Source organism: Saccopteryx bilineata, chromosome 4 (assembly GCF_036850765.1).
Source record: "Saccopteryx bilineata isolate mSacBil1 chromosome 4, mSacBil1_pri_phased_curated, whole genome shotgun sequence".
Lineage (NCBI taxonomy): Eukaryota > Metazoa > Chordata > Mammalia > Chiroptera > Emballonuridae > Saccopteryx > Saccopteryx bilineata.
This window is the reverse complement of record NC_089493.1, coordinates 148,598,839-148,615,732: the sequence shown is the minus strand read 5'-3', so window position 1 is coordinate 148,615,732 and position 16,894 is coordinate 148,598,839. Positions and strand designations below refer to the sequence as shown.

Here is a 16,894-nt window from a genome sequence, read left to right as displayed (position 1 = left end):
TCCTAGTAACAAAGTTTAGAAAAGAGGTGGGAAAAAAGGCTCCTTCCTGGTAATGCAGCATCTTTCCATAAAAAAAGCATCCAGAAGGGAAGTGGGGCATCCCTCCATTGGCCATCATGCTGGCCATCCTTCTAAAAACTGTTCAAGTCTCCTTGCTCCTGAAACACCATGTGCACCTAAACACTCACTTTTTAAAGAAAGATGTTTACTTCCTTATTCATGGCAGGCACAAAGCTAGACATGGAGATGAGAAGATGAATTAGACCAGTGTTTCCCAACCTTTTTTGTGCCATGCCCCACCTTAACCTTTCTAAAATTTTTATGCCCCCCCCTATGTAACATACATAATTTTTAACATTAAAAATTTGATTTGTTCACTTAATAAACATAAATGATAGGTTCTAGGAAGAAATCACTATGAAATTGTTAACAAAACACAGTAAGTAAAATTTCAAAACATATAATGAAAAACAGAAATTTAAATTCCAAATAATTTTAATACAGATTTTTCTATATTAATTTATTATTTTAATTTAGTGTGATCCTTGCGCTTGATGCTTGCTGCACAGAGATTTTATATTAGGTTCCAATTTGGTTAGCTTTAGTCTCAAGTCTCCACGTTGTGTTATATCCAGCCAATTTCTTTTTTTACCAGTAAATCATTTACAGCACTAAATCCACATTCAGCTAAAAATGAAGATGGAAACAGTAGCAATAGTTTTCTTGCACATTTGGTTGAATTTGGGTATTTGATTTCTGTTTCCTCACCAAGCCATGCCATCGCTCCTTTGATATTAAATAAAGCTTTAACTGACTCATCATTTTGCAATTCTGCGAGTTCTTCTTGATACTGCATATTTGATATATCAGACAAATCCACTAACATTGGCTGCATCATCCATGTTGGGAAATCAATTTGTTTTAAATCAGAAAATCTTTCTTTTAAATCAGCCAATAGAATATTCAAATGATTGACAGTAACAAGTAAAGCGGTATCAGTTACTGCACATTTTTGAAGCCAATGAAACTGTTTAAAGTTTTTGTTGTTAATATGTTTCTGACATAACTCAATATTGGTAATGAAACCAAATATCTTTGCTTTTGCATCGACAAGAGTTTTATTTGTTCCTTGAAGTTGCATATTTAATATATTTAGTTTTTCAAAGATATTGGCTAAATAACTCACAAATGCTTTACCATCTATTGTTAACAGATACTTCATTTCAGATTTGTCGCTTAAAAAATCACTAAGAGTATCAAACAGTTCAATAAATCTTTTCAAACAGTTTCCTTTAGATAGCCATCTTACTTCAGTATGAAGTAAAAGTCTCACATGGTCTTCATTTTGTTCTTCACAAAATAGCTTGAAAAGACGCTCACATTTGGCACTAGCTTTAATAGCATTAACACACTTTATGTAACACACTGTATGTAATACTTCATTCAGAACAGGCAAGATGTTTTTAGCTACCAAGTTTTCCCTATGAATAACACAATGCACAAGAATCATTTCTGGATTCGCATCTTTCATCAATTTTAAGCAGCCATTTTTCTTGCCCATCATATTGGGAGCACCATCTGCAGCCCAAGATGTTATATTTTTCATTGGTATATCATTGACATCTAAGTAGATTTTTAGCTTATTATATATATCTTTGGAGGTAGTGGTGCTTTCTAATCTTTTACAGAACAACATTTCTTCAGCAAAATGTCCTTTATCAATATATCTTACGTAAGTTATCAATACTGCCTCACTGTCTCTCAAAGTTGATTCATCCATTTGCAAGGAGAATTTTCTTGTTTTCAGCTTTTCAATAAGTTGTTTTTCAATATCCTCACTCATTTCATCTATTCTTCTGCTAACAGAATTGTTACTGAGTGGCATAGCTTTTACATCTTTGTCATCTTTTTCAAGAACCGTTTTAAGAAATGCTGATATTGATGGTTTTATTAAATTCTCTCCTATAGTGTGATTTTCTCCAGTTTTAGTGATGAATAAAGAAATTTGATAACTAGCCTCAAGAACATGATTATTAGTTGAAGTATGAGCAGTAAATAGAGACTTTAATGTTGTTCTTTTTTCAAAATTTTTCTTTAAAGTTTTAAAGTAACTCAAATCTGAATTAATATGAGCACTATGTTTCGCCTTCAAATGCGCCTCAAGACGACCTCGTTTCATTGATTCCGTTGGTCAAGCATTGCTGGCATAAAAGACAAAAAGGAATCCGCTCATGGTGAACAGCGGGTATGAACCCAAATTTTAAATATTCCTCCGAATATTGATGAGTTTTTTTCTTGCTTGCACCACTCATTTTATTATGGGCTATAATAAAAATAAGATCAATTAAAAACTAATATTAAAACATGTGTTAAAATATATTCAATGTGACATAGAGTAAATGTATACTAAAAATTCATATTTATTTAAATGTATATAACACATTTACTACACTACCACCGCAAATCAAAAGGTATCTATATTTTTTCCACTTGACAAAATTTTCTGGAAAGTTATGCTTCTAAAATTAAAATTGTCGTGCATGCACTATTATAGCCCCAATAATATTTATAAAATATTAGTGCTTTCTAGCCCCGATGCAAGAAGTACTTAATAAAGACTTTAATATTGATAAAAATAAAATCAAATACTTACCAATTATATCTATACAATATATATATGTATATTTATTAAATCAATGAGCTTTTACAACAGTTTTGACTGACACTTATTTCAAATTAACACCAACTGAATGATGTGAAACACTACAGAAGTTGCGATGGGTCACTTAGGTGAGAATAACTGCGTTGTTTAGCGAGTTTTTAAAACGTCCGGGGTTCCCCGTGGCAGACGGCACGCTCCGCGGTGAACCCAGGACGAAGTTTACTTGACGACAGCCAATCACCCAGTTGATATTTTGCTCTCGTCAAATGAAATTATACTTAATAATTATTTACCGCAATTATTTAAGAATTGCATTTTTTGTTAAATTTGGCACCGATATCTAGCATTGCATTTAAATGGCCCGGGGCGAAAGAGTTAAAGTCGTGTCGAATCCATTTTCAAATTGCCCCCCTTAACTATTGAATTGCCCCCCTGTGGGGCGTGGGCCCCACGTTGGGAAACACCGAATTAGACTGTCTAGGCTTCAAGGAGCTCTCTCAAATTTAGCAAAAAAAGGATATATATTTTTATATATTCATATATATTTATGTGATTGATATATATCTAAATGATATAATTTCTAAAAAATCATATGCTAGATGCATGTGTATACATATACGCACATATCCACAATAATGACTAGTCAGAGAAATGACCTGTGGTATCAAATGTACGAACTGAGTGTCAGCAGAATGGGGGTGCAGCGTCCTGGAGATGGTCTTGAGGGTGACTTCTGGATAAGTGATATCTCTCTTGACAAAGACACAGAGTATACACTGTATGTCCTAGAGGAAAACTCACAGGTTTGAAAAAGCTGCTAAAATAGAGAAGAGTAAGTATATAAAAAGAGAAAAACTTAAGAAAGAAAAGTCAGGATTCTTGCTAACAATGCAAAATAAAGCAGACTCGAGTTGGTGTTCAACTCAAAAGATAATGGGTGATGGGCTGTTCCTTAGGGCCTGTTTAGTTGATTCACTCTGTAGAAGTTTCTGGTTTTCTTCAGACTGTGTCATTGATTTTATACTGAGCACAAAGTAAACATGTGATTATCACGTATTTGAGTTGGTAATTCCAGTCATACACCTAATTCTGTGTGCATTTATGTATATACATATACGTGATTTTTGTTGTTTTTGTGTGACGGAGACAGAGAGAGAAACAGAGAGGGACAGAGGCAGGAAGAGAGAGATGAGAAGCATCAATTCTTCATTGCGGAACCTTAGTTGTTCATTGATTGCTTTCTCATATGTACCTTGATGTGGGGAGGGGGGCTACAGCAGAGTAAATGACTCCTTGTTCAAGCCAGTGACTCTGGGCTCAAGCCAGCGACCTCTGGGCTAAATCCAGCGACCATGGGGTCATATCTATGATCCCATGCTCAAGCAAGTGACTCTTTGCTCAAGCTGGTGAGCCTACGCTTAAGCCAGCGAACTTGGTGTTTTAAACCTGGGTCCTCTGCATCCCAGTCCAATGCTCTATCTACTGTGCCACTGCCTGGTCAGGCTACGTGATTTTTTTTATAGACTGAAATTATACGAAGTATTTTTCGTGAAATATTTTTTTAAAAATTATAGTACTCCAATGAATTTCATCATCTTTAAAGATTAAACCAAACAACCTTTGCCTTAACTATTGAACAGGATCAAATGTTAAAACAAGTAAATGGCTGGGGAAAAATTCTCAGAGAACATGACCTCAAATAGCTGTGCAATCTATGAGGAAGCAGGAGATATCTCTGTCACAGGACACTTTCAAAATGTTAAGTGCTTAAAATTAATTTCTTATCCACAAAGAACCTCTAGGGTACTGAAAAACATTTTCTTCTGCCAGAATTTCATTAACTAATAAAGGCCATGTTTCTAAAGGGCGGGAGTGTTACTTTCAGAGGAGGTGACCCTGCAGTCAGCTGTGGAGACAAACATGGCATGTGCCACTGCCTCCTGTGTGCTCTCCTGTCGGGGGAGAGCTGAGGCTCCGTGAGCTAATTACAGAGCTGCTCCTGGCCCATCCCAGATATCTGGTTAGCCACAGGGCATCTCTCGATGCTCCTAGGACACTTCTGCCATAGACTGTTCAGAAGAAAAGGCAACAGGAATTAGAACAGGACTTAGAATCTTGATTAATTTTTTTTCTAAGTTTATATTTCCAGGCAAAAAGTGAAATACAGATTTCACTTCAAGGACACCAGAAGCCTTATAAATAAAAACGGCTAGACCTGTGGTGGCGCAGTGGATAAAGCGTCGACCTGGAAATGCTGAGGTCCCCGGTTCGAATCCCTGGGCTTGCTTGCTCAAGGCATATATGGCAGTTGATGTTTCCTTCCCCTCCCCCCTTCTCTCTCTATCTCTCTCTCCTCTCTCTCTCTCTCCCTCTCTCTCCTCTCTCTCTCTCCCTCTCTCTCCTTTCTAAAATGAATAAAATAAAAAAAAACCAAAAACGGCTAGAAGTACCATTGACGAAATAATTTAATACTAACATCAACAGTTAGCCATTCCCACCCTGGCCTGGTAGCTCAGCTGGTTAGAGCAGTGGTAGTCAACCTGGTCCCTACCGTCCACTAGTGGGGTGTTCCAGTTTTCATGGTGGGCGGTAGCAGAGCAACCAAAGTATAAATAAAAAGACAGATTTAACTATAGTAACTTGTTTTATAAAGATTTATTCTGCCAAACTTAGCAAAAATCCGACATAAAGTACTTGGTAAGTAATTATTATTATATGCTTTAACTTGCTGTAACTCTGCTTTATAAGTTTTATAAAGTAAAGTTACTTCCCTACTTTATAAATCACCATTACTGTGGAACCAGTGGGTGGTTAGAAAATTTTACTACTAACAGAGATACAAAAGTGGGCGGTAGGTATAAAAAGGTTGACTAGACCTGGGTTAGAGTATCGTCTCAATGTGCTGAAGCTGCAGGTTTGATCCCTGGTCAGGGCACATATAACAATCAGCCAATGAATGCATAAATAAGTAGAACAACAAATTGATGTCTCTCTCTCTAAAATCAATAAAAATAAAAATGAATTAAAAACATTAGTTTAAAAATTTAAAAAGAGACAGTTTTAAAACATAATAGTTATGCATTCCTTCAAGGAAAAAACATAACTGAGAAGCAGAGGGGAGCATGTGCTTCAGAGGACACTGTGGACATGTCCCTAAGGAGATCCTAACCAGCAGAAGCCCAGGGCGTTGGACAAGCTTGGTGCTTTTAGGGTTGCACCGTGATCAGTGCAGACAAGGAGGCCATGTGGTCACAGCAAGGAATTAATTACCTGCAGGAAAGCACCGTGTGCTGTGACCTGATTGCTAAGGGGACTGTGTGCTGGGCTCTTCCTTGCCCTGAGCCCTCCAGATGGCACCCTTGCACCCACCTCCTCTTCCACCTGGGCAATGGTGCCGGTGGGAGAAGTTAGGGTTCCTGAAGAGATCTTCAAAATATGTTGTATCTGTCACTGCAACTGGACTTTCGGCCAAATAATCAGCATTCCCAAACACTCCAGTGTCTCTTCCTGAGCAATTTCTTTTCCTAGTATTTCTGCCTGAATAGCAGGCACGTCTCTCCCAAGAACTCTTTCCAAACTCACAGAAGATCTGTGTATTCCTGATTCCACTGGCTTCCATGGCTTTGTTTAATTTTGAATACCAATTGCTAGAACTTTCAATAATGAGGCAGTCTAAGGCTTTCTAGTTCCTGGTTGATGCCTGTCATGAATATAAATGTCAGGGTGATGCTTATTTAAGTGTTTTGATTGACCCCAGAAAAATACTTCCACTCAAGCACGACTCTGAACAACACATAACTGCAGTTGTGGCAAGACACCAAATCAAATCAAATCAAAGCCCCAAGTTCTGCCTGACCAGGCGGTGGCGCAGTGGATAAAGCATCGGACTGGGATGCTGAGGACCCAGGTTCGAGACCCCGAGGTCGCCAGCTTGAACATGGGCTCATCTGGTTTGAGCAAAAGCTTGGACCCAAGGCCCCTGGCTCAAGCAAGGGGTTACTCGGTCTGCTGAAGGTCCGCGGTCAAGGCACATATGAGAAAGCAATCAATGAAAACTAAGGTGTCGCAATGCACAACGAAAAACTAATGATTGATGCTTCTCATTTCTCCGTTCCTGTCTGTCTGTCCCTGTCTTATTCCCTCACTCAGACTCTCTCTCTGTCTCTGTAAAATAAATAAATAAATTAATTAAAAAAAAAACCACAAAAAAACCCAAGTTCACTTTAATTTTTAAAAATATGGGCGAGGGCATACTATAGCAGCTGCATAATGTTTGCCAATATTACTGGTTGTGAATATGATGACTGACAGTACTCCTCCACCCCCACCCTTCCTGTGCCCACTACCCCCAGGCCCGGGAGGCCCTTCCCAAGGGAAAAGGAGGAAACCCGAAAACTGGGCCGCTGGACAGGAGTGACACAGAAACCAGCGTGACAGATGGCAGCAGCCACTGTCAGTGTGGGCAGGACACATGCTGCTCACACCAAGGAAACCCTGTGTGGAAGAGTCTTTTCTCTGTATAGTTAAGGAATGAACAACACAGGATGCTTGGACCCTAGGAGTCCACTTCCCTTAAGGGAAGAAACCTGGGAAAGCTCTGGTCTATTGGGCAACTTGTCTCAAGAAAGAAGGAAGGCCATTCAGAGTCCTGAGTGAGGCAGTGTTGGGAGCAGAGCTGCGGCAGCGCGGAGCTAGGGGGGATGCTTTCCATCTTCCAAGACCCCCAGGGAACATACTATTAAAATGAAAAGCAAAACCAAACCGCCTTTTTCCTCCAGTACTGTGCTCTGGCCATCCCCCACTCGTCCCCTTGGCTGCCACTCTAATTGGACTTGAAGTGCTGCCTCCAGGAAAGTGACTCAAGAACCAGCTGGAGCAGAATGCAAATAAATGGGTGGAGGAGGGAGCCCAGGAGAGGAGGCCAGGAAAAGAAAAACAAATTCAGAAGGAAAGGGAAAAGAAGGACACTCATTTGAGTATAGCTTGTAACGTCTTAATATAGGCAGGCCTTGGTATGTCACTGTGTCTTCATTTCAATGACGGTCTATAAGCCCTATAAGGGACAAGTAAGACACCATATATAATTTTCTCTAAGCTGAGTTAACATGAAATAACAAAGAAAAATGCACAGGTGCCTGAGAAAGAAGCTGGCAAAAATGAGAAGAAGGAGCCACATTAGCGGTAACAATTTCCATTTTCATGCTAAGGCTAACAAAGGCATACTTCCCAAAGGAAGGCTCTTTACTATGGTCTAGTGATGAGTCTGAGGCATATCATTTGGGAATAAAACTGACTTATTTCTAGACCAACTGATATACTCTAGCTTTCTAAATATTAAGTTATGTTACTTGGTTCCTTTGTGACTCCACCAGGTGCGAGGAGTGTCAGACACCACCAGCTAGTACAAGCAGCCTGCCACACTCCTCTAGGTAGGAAGAATAAACCAGGACTTGCTCACAGATACACACAGGAATAAACAGGGACACTACAGTCTGTCTATTTTTATAGCAGGGGGTCTGGGAGACCACTATGAATAATCCATTTGAATAACTATTTAGACTAGCAAAGCTAACAGCTTTGAAAGACTCAAAAATGATTTAACTTTTGACATGTTATATAAATGTGAATTATCTGAATCTTTCTCTTTTTTTTTTCAGAGAGACAGAGAAGGAGAAGGAGAAGGAGAGGAGAGGGAGAGGGAGAAGGAGGGAGGAAGAGAGAGACAGAGAAGCATTCATTTCTTGTTCCACTTAGTGGTGCATTCATTTGGTCACTTCCCCACGTGCCCTAATCTGGATTGAACCCATAATCTTGGTGTTTCTGGATGCTCTAATCAACTGAGCTAACTGGCCTGCACCAAAAATGATGTCTTAATGAATGTGTATGTTTGAGATGGTTGTTCTTTGCCTCTGATACTATTGGAAGGCTTAAAACATATGTCTTAAAGGACAAAGTGGGGGTGGGATCCTTTCTGTAAAAGCTGATTATGGTTCTGTTACTTTAATGTCATTTTATCTCATCTACATCATATAGCCTGGAATGATTTCAAACTGACCATATACAAGAAAGGTACTCTATTTAATAAAGGCAAGCAAATATTCAAACTCCTAATCTACCTGGCCCACTGTGCAGCTAAAGGAATTAAAACACTGTCGTGGAGTGCTGAACTGGCCACCAGAAGATTGTAGATGTGTTGGAGTTCTCCCTCTTTACATGAAAAAAGAAAAAAAAATATGAAGGCTGTATTTCATTGCCTACATTATTTTCTAGCAATCACTCTTAACAATATTGCCTTGCCCTGGTTGGGTAGTAACATAGTGAGAAAGCCCAAAGCGCATCAAAGTGAAAAATGCTGCTTTCCTGTGGAATGAGTGACTTCACCTTAACCATGAAGTATCATAGATGAGTGATGATTCTTTTGTTAAATACCCCCAAAAAATATCCACTATGATTTGCTATGAAAGTACCTTTAAACTTTTTAAGTATGTATTTTTTTTACCAATTAATTTTAAATAAATTTATTTTTCTTCATGCTTCAACTCTTTAAGACACTGAAAACTGCGTACTCTTTTACTTAACAGATAACCTTGAGGCGGAATCTTCCCACCTTGCAGCCACGGTCAATTTACCTGTGCGAAGTCAGCAGCCAGGCGCACTTTCCCGCCTTCACCGAGAGGTCTTACAAGACTGGCATTTCGGATAAAAAGTTCAATTGCTCTTTGGGCGATAGCTTCAGTGTTGTCAAAGACAAAATCCAAGCATTCAAAGTGTTTAAAGTAGTCACTCATAACTCTGGCAATGAAACCTTGAAGCTCCTTCATATACAGAGAACAAGGAACCTGAGGCTTTCCTGAGCTGGGTAATGACCTGCAAAAGAAAACCAGCGTGCTAAAAGGGACTATTTCACCTTTGTTCCCCTTCTGCCTATGGATCCTAAGCATCCCCCCCCCCCTATAGAAAAGGCATTGCTATTTCTGCAAAGAGTTAAAGGGCATAAAACAATATTTAAATTACAAACATTGGGGGATCAGAGATACTCCAACTTATTTCATTGGTGAAAATGCACTTTGTGTGGTGCATTTTCACCAATGAAATAAGTTGGTTTTGCATTAATTTGCATAATTGAACAACTTTCCTTGACTTGTTTGCTTTTCTGATGTTCTTGTTTAATAATAATTAAAAATGTTGTTTTTTTATTGCTTCATATTCATTTTGAAATATGCCCTAATTTTTGTGAGCAGTATATATTCTAAAGGAAGATTACTGAAGAAATCATAGAATCAATTTACCACAAGATTATTAAAAATAAAATAGACAACCATTTGTACTGGATAATTCATGTTGAGTGCCTTATGCACTTGACCTCTAAGGTCTCTCCTAACTTTATAACTCCTTTAAAATTTTTTCTTTTTATTGAATTTAATGTGGTGACACTGGTTTACAAAATTATACAGATTTCAGGTGCACAATTCTACAACACATCATCTGTACACTGCATTGTGTATTCAGCATCTTGAGTCAAGTCTCCACCCATCAACATTAACCCTCATTTTCCCTGCTCCACCTTCCCCCACCCCATTACCCCCCACCGTCTTGCACCTTACAACTCTTCATCCACTCCTATGCTTTGCCTGGTTAGTGAGTAAATGAATAATGGATCCTGGAGTGAGGTTTTACACTTTGTAATGGCAGTAAGTGCTGCCTTTCCCAAACAAATCTGTAGCAAAGATATTTCTGCTCTTGTACTATTTAATCTAATCAGTCCAGTGGTAGAATTCTGACTGTGGAACTGATTATATAACAATAACAATACACATTATATGCATTTTTTTCCTCCCAGTTGATGAAGTTTGGAAAGGCTTTAATTTGGATCAACAGATGATGCCAACTGGTGCTCCATTAAATACTATTTATAATTTATAAGTGTTTATAATTGCTCTTTAAATAATATATTAAAAGCATGTGAAATATTTATGGGAAAGAAGAGTTATACCCAAATTAGAAATCACCTGATATTAATCAGATAGCCAGTGAGATCACTGGCTATACAATACTGAACCGTATTTGAAAAAATAAGGCGCTCTCTGTCTCAGAGCAGATACCTCCGCTCTGGCCTTCCCTTAGGCCTCCCCACACCCCAGGGCACATTACCTTTGCCTTCCTCTCTCTTAAGCTCCTCCCTCTGCCTCTGTAACGTGTTTCCTGAGCCCACACAACCCAGCTGGCTCACTTCTACTACCTCTGTAACTTTCTAAATAAACTTTTTTATAATTTGAAAAAAAAAGTGTTTCTATATTCTGAGAGTGACATACAGAAACTGGCAACGGTCTAGAGAAGAACTGGTTTAAATGCCAAGAGTAAGAAAATGGGGTGAACTTATTCTCAAATACAGTAATGGTTATTATAAATAGGATGCCAATCAAAGGTTTTCTACTTCCAGAAGCAGATAGAAATAAAGTGGCTAGAAATTCGAGGCAAACTCAGCAAGTGCCACAGACACACAAGGAAAGAGTAAGTTGTGTGGATTTAGGAAGAAAGCTATTTTTTCCCTGTGCCCAACCTATGTCACTGTTCCTGTGTTGGGCCTTCTCCGCCCACCCCAACTTGCGCGCGCTCTCTCTCTCTCTCTCTCTCTCACACACACACACACACACACACACACACAGCACCAGCCTCAAGCGACACACAGCTTCACACTGGCAACTCCCTGAGGCCTCACCCAGTCCAGCTGGCATAAGGCTATGGGCTCTGCTGGTGGTGGCCAGCCTGGGCCTGTGCTGCAGGTGTTCTTGAAAAACTCTTGAAGGGTTCTGGGTAGGCTGTGGGGGTACCAGAAACACACAGGGACAGGCTAAGTTCTGTGGCTTTATGGTAAAGGCTTCTTCCCACACACCCAATGGGTACTTTTGCTGAGTGGCCTCAGACCCAGCATTGGAGCTGAGTTTCAATCTGTACTAACCTAGTGAATACCACTAGCCCTTACCTGGTACCTCACACAACTCACGTACTGCCTAAGGCTCTTCCAGTGGTGGAGCCCATCAAGAAGTAGCAGCAGGTCTTGAGGTGCCTTGGGCCTTTTGCTGACCTGCCCCAAGCCCAGTACTGGTGGCAATTGGCTGTGGTATACAGCTTGTCCATCCCATGTGCACCCAAGCTAAGCACAGGGATCTACCAACCATGGATCACTTTGTAACTCCTAATTGGTAGCCAAGGGCAGGTCACAGGCAGCTTCTCACATTGACCTTCATTGGAGTACCTCCCCAGAGGCCCCAGAATCAACATACCCAGTAGCTCACTTCAGACAATACAGAGTATGACCTTATTAGCTCCACAAGCAGCACACTTAAACAGAATTCTTGGCAGAGACCAGACCCTGCTGAGGTGGATTTTGTTCTCTGGGGCCAGCCCCCATACAGCAGCTTGTATGCTGTATCATAGCCAATACTCACTAACAGATAGCCTGAGAGTCAACCCCACCAACAAACATTCCAACAGCAACCAAGGCTCAGCTACAGCAAAAGGACTCACATAACGCACACAAGAGACACTACTGGTGCCCAACCTGTCGTGATGCAATAGATAAAGCATTGACCTGGAACAATGAAGTTGCTGATTTGAAACCCCAAGGTTGCTGGCTTTGAGTGCAAGCTCGTCAGTGAGAGATCACTGGGTTGGGCAGGGTATCATCCACACGATCCCAAAAGCTTGCCAGCTTGACCCCAAAAGATCACTGGCATGAAAAGCCCAAAGTCACTGGCTTGAGCAAGGGGACACTAGCCTGGCACCAGTCAAGGCACGTACAAAAAGCTCACTGTACAACTAACGGGAAAGCAACTAAAGTTGATGCTTCTCATTCTCTTCCCTCCTTCTCTTGGAAGCAATCAAAGCACAACTAAACTCTTCCTGTATCTCTCCCTCCCTCTCTCTCTCAAAAAAAGAGAGACAGACACTATAGGAGCAACCAATTCAGGTGATCAGGGAGACTGTGTCACCGGGTCTCACAGTAACCCTTCTACGTAAAGTCACCCTACCAAGACTGGGAGACATAGCAGAACTAACTAATATACAGAAACAAACACAGAGGCAGCCAAAAATGTGGGGGAAAAAACATGCCCCAAGTAAAAGAACAAAACTCTCCAAAAAGAACTAACTACCGTATTTCCTCATGTATAAGACACTCCCATGTATAAGATACTCCCATGTATAAGATGCACCTTAATTTTGGGGCCCGAAATTTGGAAAAAAAAAATTACATAAAGTTATTAAACTCAGGTTTTATCGTAAAATGCATACAACTTCTCATCACTGTCAAAACTCTCATCCAGGCCCTGGCCGGTTGGCTCAGTGGTAGAGCGTCGGCCTGGCGTGCAGGAGTCCCGGGTTCGATTCCCGGCCAGGACACACAGGAGAGGCGCCCATCTGCTTCTCCACCCCTCCCTCTCTCCTTCCTCTCTGTCTCTCTCTTCCCCTCCCGAAGCCAGGCTACACTGGAGTAAAGTTGGCCCGGGTGCTAAGGATGGCTCTGTGGTCTCTGCCTCAGGCGTTGGAATGGCTCTGGTTGCAACAGAGTGACGCCCCAGACGGGCAGAGCATCGCCCCCTGGTGGGCATGCCGGGTAGATCCCGGTCGGGCGCATGCGGGAGTCTGTCTGACTGCCTCCCCGTTTCCAACTTCAGAAAAATACAAAAAAAAATCCCCCCCAAAAAAACAAAAAAACCTCTCATCCATTAGTTTGTCCTCATCTGTGACTGATGATATAAATCACTGTCTTCATATATTGCCTCATCCTCAGTTCCATCTAAGGCATTTGAAATGCCACACTTCTTAAATGACTTGACAATGATCCCAATCTTGATATCATCCCAGGATCTTTTCACCCAGGTACAAACTTCTCCTATAGTTGGTTTCTTCACTCTTCCTGCTGGTGTCAAATTGTCCCCAGAAGACTTCATCCATTGGTTCCATTCGTCTCTCATGGCAGCTTTGAAGGGTCTGTTAATGCTGACATCAAGTGGTTGGAGCTGGGATGTCAAGCCTCCAGGTATGATGGCAAGTTTTGTTTTTTGCTCTGCAGTAATCTTCTTTGGGTTTTTTGTTATGTATGCCCTGAACTGATCAAGCACCAACTGGGCAGGTTTGCGTAAGAGCTCACCCGGTCTCCTCCAAACTTTATCAAACCAGATTTTCATCCCATCCTAATCCATCCAACCCTTGTCATGAACATGGACAATCACTCCTTGAGGAATGTCTTCTTCTTCTTTTTTTTTTTTTTTTTTTTTTGGTATTTTTCCAAAGCTGGAAACGAGGAGGCAGTCAGACAGACTCCCGCATGTGCCCAACCAGGATCCACCCGGCATGCCCACCAGGGGGCGATGCTCTGCCCACATTGGGGCATCACTTTGCCACAATCAGAGCTGTTCTAGCGCCTGAGGGAGAGGCCACAGAGCCATCCTAAGCGCCCGGGCAAACTTTGCTCCAATGGAGCCTCGGCTGCGGGAGGGGAAGAGAGAGACAGAGAGAAGGAGAGGGGGAGGGGTGGAGAAGCAGATGGGCGCCTCTCCTGTGTGCCCTGGCCAGGAATCGAACCCGGGACTCTTGCAAGCCAGGCCGATGCTCTACCACTGAGCCAACCAGCCAGGGCTGAGGAATGTCTTCTTGTGTTTGAAAATCAGCATAGGAGGCAGCTTAGTTCTGTCAGCACAACAAGCTAGAACAACTAACTGTATAATGAAATCTTTGCATGTCTACTTATCTTCACAGTTATAGTTTTCACCCCCTTCTTATCAACAGTTCTGTTACTTGGGACATAAAACTGAAGGGGGCTTCATCCACATTTCCACATTTACAATCTGTCCCAATTCAAACTGATGTGTCTTTCGACAGCATGACAAAATGATGAAATTCAAGGACCTTCTGCTCATAGCTTTCAGGCATCTTTTGGGCAAGTCTGGTGCATGTACGCATGCTTAGTCTATTCTGTTTCATGAACTGAAGCACCAATTGTGTCCTCCTTTGAAGTCTTATAACTTCTTTTTCATCAGAAATTCTTCTTGCCTCATGCTGAACCATCTTTGTTGACACAGGAATTCCAATTGCCCTTTGCTCTTCAATCCACATCTTCAATTCTCTCTCTAAATCAGGTCATTTTGCTGACTTGCCTCTCATGGCCTTCTTCTGCCGTATCATTTTCAGTAGGGTTTCTTCTTCCTGTAGCCAGTCTTGGATTTCTCAGTTGGAGGAGGACCAAATTTCCATTCAGCAGCACAATTTCCATTCACTTTTTTTTTTTTTTTTTTACAGAGACAGAGAGAGAGTCAGAGAGAGGGATAGATAGGGGCAGACAGACAGGAACGGAGAAATGAGAAGCATCAATCATTAGTTTTTCGTTGCATTGCAACACGTTAGTTGTTCATTGATTGCTTTCTCATATGTGCCTTGACCATGGGCCTTCAGCAGACCAAGTAACCCCTTGCTCATGCCAGCAACCTTGGTTCCAAGCTGGTGAGCTTTGCTCAAACCAGATGAGCCCACGCTCAAGCTGGAACCTTGGGGTCTCGAACCTGGGTCCTCCCCATCAGTCCAATGCTCTATTCATTGCGCCACCGCCTGGTCAGGCTCCATTCACTTTTGCCAAAAGAATCATTTTTACCTTGAATTCAGCACTGTACAAATATCTTTTCTGAGCCATTTATGGGCAGAACATGGCAAAATGCAACCTACCGTAATATACCGGTAACAAGTACGAAACAATGGGCACAAAACAACAAACGCGAAAGAGTGGAAAATGCAAGTAAAAGACCCTCCGAAAAACACTAAAACCACTGTATAAGACACACCAATTTTTAGATCTCAAATTTTTTGAAAAAAGTGTGTCTTATACATAGAGAAATACGGTATATGAAATGGAGACAAACCACCCAAAACAGAATTGAAAAAAATAGTTATAAAGATGCTCAAGAAACTTAGTGAGAATTTCAACAGCATAAAAAAGGACCAGTCAGGCCTGATTGGTGGTGGTGCCGTGGATAGAGTATATACCTGGGACACTGAGGCCCAGCTTCGAAACCCTGAGGTTGCTGGCTTAAGCACGGGCTCATCTAGCTTGAGAGCAGGCTCACCAGCTTAAGTGCAGAGTTGCTGGCTTGAATGTGGTATCAACATGATCCCATGGTCACTAGTTTGAAGCCCAAGGTTGCTAGCTTGAGCCCAAGGTTGCTGCCTTGAGTGAGGGGTCACTGATTTGGCTAGAGTCCTCCAGTCAAGGTACCTATAAGAAGCAATCAATGAACAACTAAAGTGCTACAACTATGAGTTGATGCTTCTCATTTTTCTCCTTGTCTCTTTGTCTCTATTGCAAAAACAAACAAACAAAAACAAACAAAAAAGGGGAGGAGGACCAGTCAGAAAGGAAGCATAAAATAACAGAAATTACTAATACGCTAGAAGTAATCAAAATCAGATTAGATGAAGCAGGTGATCAAATCAGTGTAGCAGAAAACACCCAATCGGAGCAACAAAAAAATCTTTTTTTAATTTTTTTTTTTTTTTTTTGTGGGAGAGACAGAGAGAGTCAGAGAGAGGGACAGATAGGGACAGACAGACAGGAAGGGAAATAGATAAGAAACATCAATTCTTCATTGCGGTTCCTTAGTTGTTCATTGATTGATTTCTCATCTGTGCCTCACCAGGGGGCTACAGCAGACTTGCTCGAGCCAGCAACCTTGGGCTGAAGCTGGTGAGCCTTGCTCAAACCAGATGAGCTCGTGCTCAAGCTGGTGACCTCAGGTCCTCCACATCCCAGTCCGACACTCTATCTATTGCGCCATTGCCTGGTCAGGCTAATTTTTATTTATTGATTTCAGAGAGAGAGAGAGAGAGAGAGAGAGACAACTATATGGTGACAGAAAATGATTTGAATTTAGGTGATGCTCATATAACACAATCAACAGTTCAAAAGCTATAGAAATGTTTACCTGATACCTATGTACTCTTATTGACCAATATCACCCCATTAACTTTAATTTTATAAATAAAATTTTAAGGAAAGGACCTCCTTAAAAAAAAGAAAAGGAAAATAAAGGAGGAATATGAATAGGAATGATAAGGTGGCAATAACTAGGTACTTATCAAGTCATTTTAAATTGTAAATGGTTAAATGCTCCAATCAAAAGACATAGGTTGGTTGATCAGATAATGAAATAAAACCCAAATATATGCTCTTTCCAAGAGACC

At 41.0% G+C, this 16,894-nt stretch overlaps 1 protein-coding gene across 2 annotated transcripts in view; it reads right to left on the bottom strand.

The window, feature by feature from the left end:
- COG5 (component of oligomeric golgi complex 5) overlaps window positions 1–16,894 on the bottom strand; it is a 484,934-nt gene that overhangs the window by 30,057 nt on the left and 437,983 nt on the right. For both annotated transcript variants that reach the window (XM_066272211.1, XM_066272212.1), the window contains one exon: window positions 9,292–9,529. In XM_066272211.1, coding sequence (XP_066128308.1) covers window positions 9,292–9,529 — 238 coding nt within the window. The remainder of the gene's footprint in view (window positions 1–9,291; window positions 9,530–16,894) is intronic.